Source organism: Ruditapes philippinarum, unplaced genomic scaffold, assembly GCF_026571515.1.
Source record: "Ruditapes philippinarum isolate M1 unplaced genomic scaffold, ASM2657151v2 ctg1729_1_1_1_1, whole genome shotgun sequence".
In the NCBI taxonomy this organism is placed as follows: domain Eukaryota; kingdom Metazoa; phylum Mollusca; class Bivalvia; order Venerida; family Veneridae; genus Ruditapes; species Ruditapes philippinarum.
In genome coordinates this window covers 91,731-104,263 of record NW_026859981.1, presented here as the reverse complement: position 1 = coordinate 104,263, position 12,533 = coordinate 91,731, and the positions used below count along the sequence as shown (strand labels likewise).

The 12,533-nt window shown below is 34.1% G+C and overlaps 1 protein-coding gene across 1 annotated transcript in view; it reads right to left on the bottom strand.

Annotated features, from left to right (window-relative positions):
- Positions 1 to 12,312, bottom strand: part of LOC132758509 (hemicentin-1-like) — an 86,128-nt gene extending 73,816 nt beyond the window's left edge. The window contains exon 1 of the mRNA XM_060750191.1: positions 12,233 to 12,312. Within this exon, the coding sequence (XP_060606174.1) occupies positions 12,233 to 12,305 (73 nt within the window). The 5' untranslated portion in view covers positions 12,306 to 12,312. The remainder of the gene's footprint in view (positions 1 to 12,232) is intronic.
- Positions 12,313 to 12,533: the final 221 nt, after the last annotated feature.

The following is a 12,533-nucleotide window of genomic DNA, read 5'->3' as shown; positions in this document are numbered from 1 at the left end:
TCTATCAAAATGTCACTTGGAACCTTTTCGCTTTGAACAAAAAATTCAAAATATAAGAAATTTTAAGTGCGAAACAGTTCTAAGTTACATTTGATTAAAAATCTTGTTTGTCAAGTCTTTCCAATAATTTTTATTATCATTGACATGTTTCTTAAACATTTCTATGTGTAAAATCAAAGTGTTGTTGATTTTTGCTATTTTACAAACATTTGAGACAGTTTTTTGCTTCTCCTGTAAAATTTTGGAAAATGCACTTAGAACTTTTTCGCTTTCACCCCTCGATATGCATATAGGGAAAATCAATGACCCCCTGGGGCGGGGCCAATTTTGACCTCAGGGCTTTTATTTGAACAAACTTGGTAGACACTCACTAGAAGATGTTTCATGCCAAATATCTAAGCTCTAGCTCTTTGGGTTTTTTAGAAGAAGATGTTTAAAGCTTTTTCTTTTGGTTGCCATGGCAACCAGAGTTCTGCATGGAATGAAATTCTTTGAACAACTTTATTAAAGCTTCACACAAGGAACATTCCTGTGAAGTTTCATTATGATCTGCCTTATGGTTTCAGAGGAGATGTTGTTTGAAAAGTGTGAACAAACAACGGACGACGTACGACGGACGACGTACGGAAGACGACGGACGAAGAGTGATCCTAATAGCTCACCCTGAGCATATGCTCAGGTGAGCTAAAAATATCAAAAGTAGGACAGTTGATATCAAAATTCATTTCGGCATCAGAATTTACAAACCTGGTCCAAATTTAAAATCTGAATGTCAAAATACAAGAAAGTAGGTCAAATGGTGTCAAGAATACCTAAAGTAGGTCAGCTGGTATCAAAATTAAATTCAACATCAAAACTTACACAAATTACACCCATAGTCCAAATTTCAAGTCTGTACATAAAAGACAAAAAAGTAGGTAAAGCGATATCAAATATATCAATAGTAGGCCAGTTCATATCTGAAAAATCAATTCAGGATCAGAAATTAAACCCCTTGTCCCTTGTTAATTCATCAAAAAAAAATGAAAAAATTACAATTTTTTAACAAAATTCAATAAAAAAATCGAGCATTGATAGTAAAGTACAGGAGAAACAAATTTTATGTTTTTTAGGCTTAATTTTTTTTCCTGGTTAATGACCTACAACTGACCTTACAATAATGCAACATGATGTCCAAATTCCAGAGCTGAAAGATATTTACAGATCATAAACAGCTCATGACCCAAGCCATTGAAATTTATGAAATTCTTACTGAAAATGTCTTATTTGGATAAAAGAATGAATAAACTATGTATGGGAAGCTGCATATGCTATTATAGGCCAAGTAGAGATGGTCTTTTCTATAAAAAAAAACAAAACAAAAACTAGAAATGTGTCATCATGCCACGGATGCCCTAGCATGCAGCCAAAATTTCAGATGTTGTAATATTTAGTTCCAAATTTGTTTGCACAAATTATTGTTTTCATTTTAAGTTCAAAGCCCTTAAAACTTTTCAATGTTAAGTTGTTAACACAAACCATTTTCACACAATGTTCAAGGCACTGAAATTATTCAGTCTTAACCTTTTGAACATAGCATATTTCATATTTGTAGCCAAAATAATGGCTACATACATTTCCACAATAGTATGAGTGCTGAAACTGAAAGTTCAAAATTTTTCCAATATTCAAGAAAGATAAGTTTGTCCAAAATCATTGAACCATGACCAAATTCAAACTTAAACTGCTTATTCCTAAGATGTGTCTATATTATTTTCAAAGTGAAAGGGACGTAACTCTGCCAAAAAATCATCTAACCATGACCAAATTCCAACTTGATCTGCCCATTCCTTTGACATATCCATATGTCAAATTTGAGTTGAATATGTAACACTGTTGGGTAGATAATGAACAGAAACTGTAAATTTCATATTATTTTCAAAGTGAAAGGGGCATTACTCTGCCAAAAATCATTGAACCATGACCAAATTCGAACTTTGCCTGGGCATTCCAAAAACATATCCATATGTCAAATTTGAGTTGAATGTGTGGTACTGTTGGGGAGATAATAAACAGAAACTGAAAATTTCATATTATTTTCAAAGTAAAAGGAGCATAACTCTGCCAAAAATCATCTAACCATGACCAAATTCGAACTTGACCTGTATTTTCTCATGACATATCCATATGTTAAATTTGAGTTGAATGTGTATTGCCATTGGGGAGATTATGAACGGAAACTGAAAATTTCATATTATTTTCAAAGTGAAAGGGGCATTACTCTGCCAAAAATCATCGAACCATGACCAAATTCGCAGTTGACCTGTATTTTCTCATGACATATCCATATGTCAAGTTTCAGTTGAATGTGTTGTACCGTTGGGGAGATAATGAACAGAAACTGAAAATTTCATATTATTTTCTAAGTGAAAGGGGCATAACTCTGCCAAATATCATCGAACCATGACCAAATTCGAACTTGACCTGTATTTTCTCATGACATATCCATATGTCAAGTTTGAGTTGAATGTGTTGTACCGTTGGGGAGATAATGAACGGAAACTGAAAATTTCATATTATTTTCAAAGTAAAAGGGGCATAACTCTGCCAAAAATCATCCAACCATGACCAAATTCAAACTTGACCTGTATTTTCTCATGACATATCAATATGGCAAATTTGAGTTGAATATGTGCAACCGTTACTAAGTTAATGAACGGAAACTGATGATGACGGAATGACAGAATGGCGGAATGACGGAACGACGGAAACAGGGTAACACTATATGCCCCAGCCATTACATGGCGGGGGCATAAAAACTGTTTTTTTAATGACACTATCTTTATATTTATACTGTGACCACCTATAGTGTGAAGAGTTTAAAACATAACATATCTACTTTGTGTGAAGTCAAAACACATTTATTTTATATTTATATTTATAAAGAGACTGTGTATCCATTGCCAATATTTTCTAATATTAAAATTTGAGCATAGAATATCTTTAAACTTTAATTTGAAGAAATGCCATGACCTAGTAGTGCATTTAAGCTTTAGCTTTAACAGGACCAATCAAATTAATATGAGCAAACTTGATAAAAGACTACCCAAGAATGCTACAAACAAAGTTTGGTGACCATCCATCAATTAGTTCTGTAGATGAAGATGTTTAAAGGCTTTTTCTATTTTTAGCCCTAGAGACCCCTAAAAGGGGCCAATCAAATTAATATGAGCAAACTTGATAAAAGATTACCCAAGAATGCTACAGACAAAGTTTGGTGATCATCCAGCCATTAGTTCTGTAGAAGGAGATGTTAAAAGTATTTCTATTTTTAGCTTTAGCGGCCCCTACAAGGGGCCAATCAAATTAATATGAGCAAACTTGATAAAAGACTACATAAGGATGCTACAGACAAAGTTTGGTGATCATCCATCAATAAGTTCTGTAGAAGAAGACGTTTAAAGCTATTTCTATTTTTAGCTATAGCGGCCCTTAAAAGAGGCCAATCAAATTAATATAAAAGATTACCCAAGAATTCTACAGACAAAGTTTGGTGATCATCCATCAATTAGTTCTGTAGAAGAAGTAGTTTAAAGGTATTTCTATTTTTAACTTTAGTGGCCCCTAAAAGTGGGCCAATCAAATTAATATGAGAAAACTTAATAAAAGACTACCCAAGAATGTTACAGACAAAGTTTGATGATCATTTATCAATTGGTTCTGTAGAAGATGTTTATAGGTATTTATATGTGTAGTTTTAGTGGCCCCTTAAAGGGGCCAATCAAATTTATATGAGCAAACTTGATAAAAGAATATCCAAGAATGCTACAGACAAAGTTTGGTGATCATCCATCCATTAGTTCTGTAGAAGATGTTTAAAGGTTTTTTTCTATTGTGCTAGAGACCCCTAAATGGGGCCAATCAAATTAATATGAGCAAACTTGATAAACAAGAGGGTCATGATGGCCCTGAGGTTGCTCACCTGTATATAGGCCCCCAGAGCGGGTCAAGTTTTGACCCCAGGGCTTTTATTTGAACAAACTATGTAGACACTCACTAGAAGATGTTTCATGCTTAATATCTAAACTGAAGCTATTTGGGTTTTTTCCAAGAAGATTTTTAAGTTTTTGCTACATATATACACATAGGCCTATAAGGAAAATCAATGACCCCGGGGCAGGGCCAATTTTGACCCCAGGGCTTTTATTTGAACAACGTTGGTAGACACCCATTAGAACATGTTTCATACTGAATATCTTAGCTCTAGCTCTTTGAGTTCTTTAAAACAAGATTTTTAAGTTTTTACGATATGCATATAGGGAAAATCAATGACCCACCTGGGGCGGGGCCAATTTTGACCCCAGGGCTTTTATTTGAACAACTTGGTAGACACTCATTAGATGACGTTTGATGCTAAATATCTAACCTCTAGCTCTTTGGGTTCTTTAAAAAAAGATTTTTTAAGTTTTTACTATATGCATAAAAAACAAACTTGATAGACACTTTGTGACAGGTGAGCTAAAAAGACTAACCAAGAATGTTACAGACAAAGTTTGGTGATCATCCATCAATTAGTTCTGTAGTAGAAGATGTTTAAAGGTTTTCCTATTTTTAGCTCTGTTGACCCCTAAAAAGGGCCAATTGAAATGACATGAGCAAAGTGTTACTGCCACAAGGATGCTACAGACCAAATTTGAAGTAAATCTGCCCAGCAGTTTCAGAGAAGAAGACGATTATTGACACATGACGACGGACACCGGATTATCCCCCTTTGAAACTTATCGCTCACCCTGAGCCTTTGCTTGTGGTGAGCTAATTAACAAAGGGCAAAAACTCATAAACTAAAAATGTGTCCATATGACACAGGTACCCAACACTCCACTGTTTTTCCAATCTTATGACTCTAGGTCAAATATTTTTTGGGCTACATGAGCCACAAGTTGAAAACTAAAAATCTTTTACTAAGTAAAGGGCAAGAACTTTACAAAATACTGAATAAATCCACAAGCAAACTCAAAGGTGCATTTAAGTACACATGCTGTCCAACATTATTCTTAACTATCAGGCCTACAGGTCAAATACTTGTTGAGCTATGCATGAACAAGTTAAAAATTGCAAATTTATACCAAGTAAAGGGCAATAAGTCTAACAAAACTGAAAAAATCCATATGCAAAAACCCCAGGGATCTTCACAGATTTTTAAATTTTTTCCTGTTGTTGGTTTCAAATCAACACTCAAGAAAAATAACAAAAAAAAATTAAAACGTTTTATAAGTAAAGGGGCAATAACCTAAAAAAATTGCATTTGTTAAAAGCAATTCCCACCCTTTTAATACAACACTAAATGAGGGGATGAACAATTTTTTTGTTTTTATAAAATTGAAATGTCATAATCCCTTTAGACGTGACCTATCAAAATTCTTATTTTTCTTTGTAGTAGATGTTTAAAGGTTTTTCTATTTTTAGCTCCGTTGACCTCTAAAACTGCCAATTGAAATGACATGAGCAAATTTAAGTGTGACTGTCACAAGGATGCTACAGACCAAATTTTAGGTTAATCTGTCCAGCAGTTTCAGAGAAGAAGACGATTGTTGTCGCATGATGACGGAGGACGGAAGCCCGGGTATCCCCCTTTGATACTTATAGCTCACCCTGAGCCTTTGGCTCTGTTGAGCTAATAAAAGGTGAAAATTGACTTTCCAACTGGCAAACTCCTCGCAGCGGTTACTTCCCCTGATCTGTACAGTAACCCCACTGCCACCACAAGTAAATTCGGTCGAATATAGCGGATATATTTTTTCACTTTTTAATTTTAAAAAAATAGAATACTTATATATTTTTAGTTTTCTTCGTTAAATAGTTATGCTAATGTTACAAGAAAGTAAAAAATATACGTATTATAAAATTATTTTGAAACATAACGAAAGATATTTTCACTGTGACACCGTGTGCATAGTAAACAATGGCAGAATATAAACAGTTATTGAACGATTGCACAAAAAGATTTGATCCGGCACTTGTTTTAAAGTTGATAACAATTGTGTGTCTTGAACTTATTTTGTCTGGTAAGGATGTAATTATAATCTGCCAGTTTGATATGGGATCCTTGGCGTTCTAAACTGGCCGCCATGTTTTTGTCACATGATACAACTATCATTCACGTGATTTCAGTGGTCAGTGGTGAAAGTAGCAAAGCGTGACGTAACCGCTGTGGAGGAGTTTTGTCCAACTGGATTGACAGCTCACTAGCTTTTGGATCAGGTGTAAAACTTCTCACACTTGATTCTTAACACAGAATAGAACAGTAACATGTCCGTTAAAATCATAATAAATGGAAGCATACCTTTTCATATTTGTATATATGGATGATGTGTTATTGAATTCTTTTTTTTTTTTATCATTTTGATGCTATAAACATTTGTTCATTTTTTTTATAATATATTTAATACTGCAGTATACACTTTGATTTTACTATTATAGAAAATAATTACTAAGTATAGTGCTAACTAAACAACTTTATTTAAATATTTTTTAGATCTGTTCAATTATATGCCAATTGTATTAGAAAGATAATAAACAAAAAAATTTTACTTGAATGTGGAGAAAAATTTCAATTACACATACTGTATAACATATTTATAGTATAATACAGTAGCTTTCCCAAAATTATTCATGTGCCAGCTAGTATCAATAAGATCATCAAAATCACTTTTTAGCTCACCTGTCACAAAGTGACAGGGTGAGCTTTTGTGATCGCTTTTCGTCCGGCGTCCGTCCGTCCGTCGTCCGATCCGTCGTCCGTAAACTTTTTTTTTAAATGACATCCTCCTCATAAACCACTAAGCCAATTTCATCCAAAACTTCACGGAATGTTCCTTTGGTGGTCACCTTTTAAAAATGTTCAAAGAATTTAATTCCATTGTGCAGAACTCTGGTGCCATGGGCAACCGAAAAAAAAAACTTTTAAACATTTTTTTAAAAAACAAAGAGTTAAAAGCTTGATATTTTGATGAAACATCTTCTACTGTGCAGGTCTACCAAGTTTGTTCAAATAAAAGCCCTCGGGGTCAAAATTGGCCCGCCCGGGGGTCATTGATTTTCCCTATATGCATAATAAAAACTTAAAAAAATTTCTTTTAAAGAACTCAAAGAAGCTATGGCTAAGATATTGAGCATCAAAACAGTGTTCTAATAGGTGTCTACCAAGTTTGTTCAAATAAAAGCCTGGGGTCAAAATGGCACCGCCCCAGGGGTCTTGATTTTTCCCTATATGCATATAGTAAAAACTTAAAAAATCTTCGTTTTAAAGAACCCCAAAAGAGTTTTGAGCTTAAGATATTTAGCATGAACATGTTTAATAGGTGTCTACCAAGTTTGTAAAATAAAAGCCCTGGGGTCAAAAATTGGCCCCGCCCCGGGGGTCATGATTTTTTTATATGTGTGATAGCAAAAACTTAAAATCTTCTTTTTGAAAAAACCCAAATAGCTAGAGTTAAGATATTAAGCATAAACTATCTTTTAGTGAGTGTCTAAAAGTTTTGTTAAATAAAAGACCTGGGGTCAAAATTGGCCCGCCCCGGGGTCATGATTTTCTTATATGTGTATAGCAAACACTTAAAATCTTCTTTGAAAAAACTCAAATAGCTAAGTTTAGATATTAAGCATGAAACATCTTCTAGTAAGTGTCTTACAAAGTTTGTTCAAATAAAAGCCCTGGGGGGCAAAACTGGCCCGGCCCCCAGGGTGTCATTTTTTTAACAAATGTGTATAGTAAAACTTTAAAAAAAATCTTTTTTTTAAAAAAGCCCTGTTTGATGAAACATCTTCTTATGGGGTTCTACAAGTTTGTGCAAATAAAAGCCCTTGGGTTAAATTGGCTCTGCAACATTGGGGGGGGGGGGCTATATACAGATGAGCGACCTCAGGGCCATTATGGCCCTCTTGTTTGTTAATTTCCCTTTGATTTTATGTCATATTGAATATTCATTAATATTAAATATCAAAACAGGTTTCACATTATAAATTATTCAAACTTGCTTTTTCATGTCGATTTCTGTATATTAATGTTGATTTCGGTTGGGAAGAAATCATAAAAATATATTTTCGTCTCTAACATTATCAATATCTATTATTTTTGAGTGATTTTTTGCATGTAAGTTCAATTCAACCAATATTACTATATTATTCAACTAGAAATGTGTCCATAGGACACAGGTGCCCCCACCGAGCCACTGTTCTGTCAATCTTATGACTCTAGGTCAAATATTTTTTGAAAACTAAAAATCTTTTTACTAAGTAAAGGGCAAGAACTTTACAAATACTGAATAAATGCCCAAGCCAACCCCAAGTTGAAAATTGCAAATTTATGCTACTGTAAGTCAAGGGCAATAACTCTAACAAAACAGAAAAAACAGTGATTTTTTTCCAATTTTCAAAACAACCTGTGGCTTTCTGAAAGGGAAAATATAGCGTGATAAATTAGAAAAGGGGGAAACCTGAAATCAAATTCAAACAATTGAAAATGGAATTTACCCACGTATTTTATGAAAAAAATTAATTTCAATTTAATTTAACATACATGGTACATAGCAGAGGCTATCTCTAGGGACCAATTTCTATCTTCTAGCTATTATAAGTCAGATGCTGTTAAGAACATGAGGCATTTAAGGGAAATTTTAGCATTTTTAGGGGAAAATATACCTTTTTTGAGCAGGGGAAAAAAACACTGAAAAAAATCCACATGCAAAGTCCCTGGTTCATAGCTTCACAGTGATGTGAATCATTATTCCTGTAATTTAGTGATGTTGGTCATTATTCCTGTAAATTTGGTCAATTCTAACTCAAGCACTCAAGGAACAAATAACAACATAATGAAACAGTTTTTACTAAGTCAAGGGAAATAACAAATACTAGATAAATCCACAAGCGAAACCCCAGGAGCAAAACTAAATATATTGAGCAACCTTCTAATAAGATTTAATGACTTTATGTCAAATCCTTTTTGAGTTACATGCGACACAAGTTGAAAATTGCCAACATTTTCTAAGTCAAGGGAAATAACTCTAAAAATACTAATCTAATCCACACGAAAATACCCAGGTGTACAACTACACATGCTGATCAATATTCCTGTAAAGTTTCATGACTCTATGTCAAATCCTTTCTGAGTTACATGCGACACAAGTTGAAAATTGCAAAATTTTACTAAGTCAAGGGCAATAACTCTAAAAATACTAAATAAATCCACAAGAAAATACCCAGGTGCACAACTTCACATGCTGATCAACATTCCTGTAAAGTTTCATGACTCTAGGTCAAATACTTTTTCAGTTACATGCGACACAAGTTGAAAATTGCAAAATTTACTAAGTCAAGGGCAATAACTCTAAAAATACTAAAAATATCCACACGAAAATACCCAGGTGCACAACTTCACATGCTGATCGACATTCCTGTAAAGTATCATGACTCTAGGTCAAATACTTTTTCAGTTACATGCGACACAAGTTGAAAATTGCAAAATTTTACTAAGTCAAGGGCAATAACTCTAAAAATACTAAAAATATCCGCACGAAAATACCCAGGTGCATAACTACACATACTGATCAACATTCCTGTAAAGTTTCATGACTCTACGTCAAATACTTTTTTGAGTTACATGCGAAAGAAGTTGAAAATTGCAAAATTTTACTAAGTCAAGGGCAATTACTCTAAAAATACTAAAAATATCCACACGAAAATACCCAGGTGCACAACTACACATACTGATCAACATTCCTGTAAAGTTTCATGACTCTACGTCAAATACTTTTTTGAGTTACATGCGAAAGAAGTTGAAAATTGCAAAATTTTACTAAGTCAAGGGCAATCACTCTAAAAATACTAAAAATATCCACACGAAAATACCCAGGTGCACAACTACACATACTGATCAACATTCCTGTAAAGTTTCATGACTCTACGTCAAATACTTTTTTGAGTTACATGCGACACAAGTTGAAACTTGCAAAATTTTACTAAGTCAAGGGCAATTACTCTAAAAATACTAAAAATATCCACACGAAAATACCCAGGTGCACAACTTCACATGCTGATCAACATTCCTGTTAAGTTTCATGACTCTAGGTCAAATACTTTTTGAGTTACGTGCGACACAAAAGAGAACGGACGGACGGAAGGACGGACGGACAAGGGTAAATCTAAATGCCCGCCACTAATGTGGGGGCACAAAAATAATTCAAACAAGAGCCATGTCAACATGGCCATCCCCCGCCGAATGTGTTTGCTCATTGGAAGAATGTATATGTAGTAGAGCAGAATAATTCCATTTTAAGAGGTCTTTTGTTAATGAAAACTGATGGCTAAAGTGATTACAGATTTGAAACCTATGTGAATACTGATAGCTGAAAATAACAAAGGGCAATAACTGAAAAATAATGCAGGGTAGGTTATCATTCTCGTGTGCTGCATTCCTCCTCAGTAAAATCTATCCACCTATGAAGTTTCAAGTTGATACCTCAAATACTTTTTGAGAAAAAAAATTGAATTGAAAAATTAAGTATGAAAAATAACAAAGGGCAATAACTCAAAAATTATAAAAGGTAGAGTTTTCATTCTTGTGCACTGCACACCTCCTGAGTTAGATCTATGCACCTATGAAGTTTCATAATGATATCTCAAAGGCATTTGAGTTATGCTCGGGACAAAAATTAATTTTGAAAAATAAAAAAAAGGCAGTAACTAAACAATTATGCAGGGTAGAGTTATCGTTCTTGTGCACTGCACTCTTCCTCAATGAGATCCATCCACCTATGAAGTTTCAAGTTGATACCTCAAATACTTTTTGAGATATGCTCTGGACAAAATAGTATGAAAAAGAACAAAGGGCAATAACTCAAAAATTGTACAGGGAAGAGTTATCATTCTTGAGCACAGCATTCCTCCTCAATAAAATCTATCCACCTATGACATTTCATGTTTACATCTCAAACATTTTTGATTCATGCTCCACTCGGGTGAAAAATTAGGTATGAAAAATAACAAAGGGCCATAACTCAAAAAATATAAAAGGTAGAGTTATCATTCTTGTGCACTGCACACCTTCTGAGTAAGATCTATGCACCTATGAAGTTTCATTTTGATATCTCAAAGGCTTTTTGAGTTATGCTCTGGACAAAAATTAATTTTGAAAAATAACAAAGGGCAATAACTCAAAAATTATGCAGGGTAGAGTTATTATTCTTGTGCACTGCACTCCTCCTCAATGAGATCCATCCACCTATGAAGTTTCAAGTTGATACCTCAAATACTTTTTGAGATAAGCTCTGGACAAAATAGCATGAAAAAAACAAAGGACAATAACTCAAAAATTGTATAGGGAAGAGTTATCATTCTTGCGCACAACATTCCTCCTCAATAAGATCTATCCACCTATGACATTTCATGTTGATATCTCAAACACTTTTGAGTTATGCTCCACTCAGGTGAAAAATTAAGTATGAAAAATAACAAAGGGCAATAACTCAAAAATTATGAAAGGTAGAGTTATCATTCTTGTGCACTGCACACCTCCTGAGTGAGATCTATACACCTATGAAGTTTCATGTTGATATCTCATAGGCTTTTGGAGTTATGCTCTGGACAAAAATCAATTTTGAAAAATAACAAAGGGCAATAACTCAAAAATTATGCAGAGTTGAGTTATCATTCTTGTGCACTGCACTCCTCCTCAATGGGGTCTATCCACCTATGAAGTTTCAAGTTGATAACTCAAATACTTTTAGAGATATGCTCCGGACAAAAATGTCGGACGGAAGGACAGACGTACGGACGGAAGGTCGGACGGACGGACGGAGACTATTTCTATATCCCCCGCCGCCTTTTCGGCGGGGGATAATAAATTGTATAATTGTAATTTTATTAGTTCTGGCTTCCATAACTTTATATGTCGCTTTTATTTTGACCTTGCGACAGTAAACAGGTCTAGCAATACTATAAAACCTGTTCGCTGAAGTATCTTTAGCTATAATTTTATGAGTTGATTTCGGTAATGAAAAGTTGATTTCGGTAAAGTTACCCTTCAACCTTACTGAAATGAAGTTGATTTCGGTATCGTAAAGTACCGGTTATACCCGTCCCCAGTGGTCCCAAGTGATGTTTACAAATCATTATCACATTCACGACACAGCAAGAAGAAACATACATAATCTTACATTCTGTTTCAACTAAGAATGATGACTCTAAAATCTATTACCGTAAAAGATTTGCAAACAAAAGATAATTCCAAAACTATGCATATCCATTCTACTTAACAGACAAGAATGCATGGCAAGTGTCTCCCTTACGGCTATCAATCGCTAGGTACAAGGACACTAAATCTGTTAAGTTTATTTTCTTCCGCGGTCCGCCTATCAGTATGTTCATGGAGCTAAATATATTGTTTATATATCTGTGGTATGTTTAAAAATATTGCAGAACTCAAATAGAACAAAATCTTTAAAAAATTATATGTAATGACCAAAACGACAAATAGCCACATATAAATGTTTGAATGG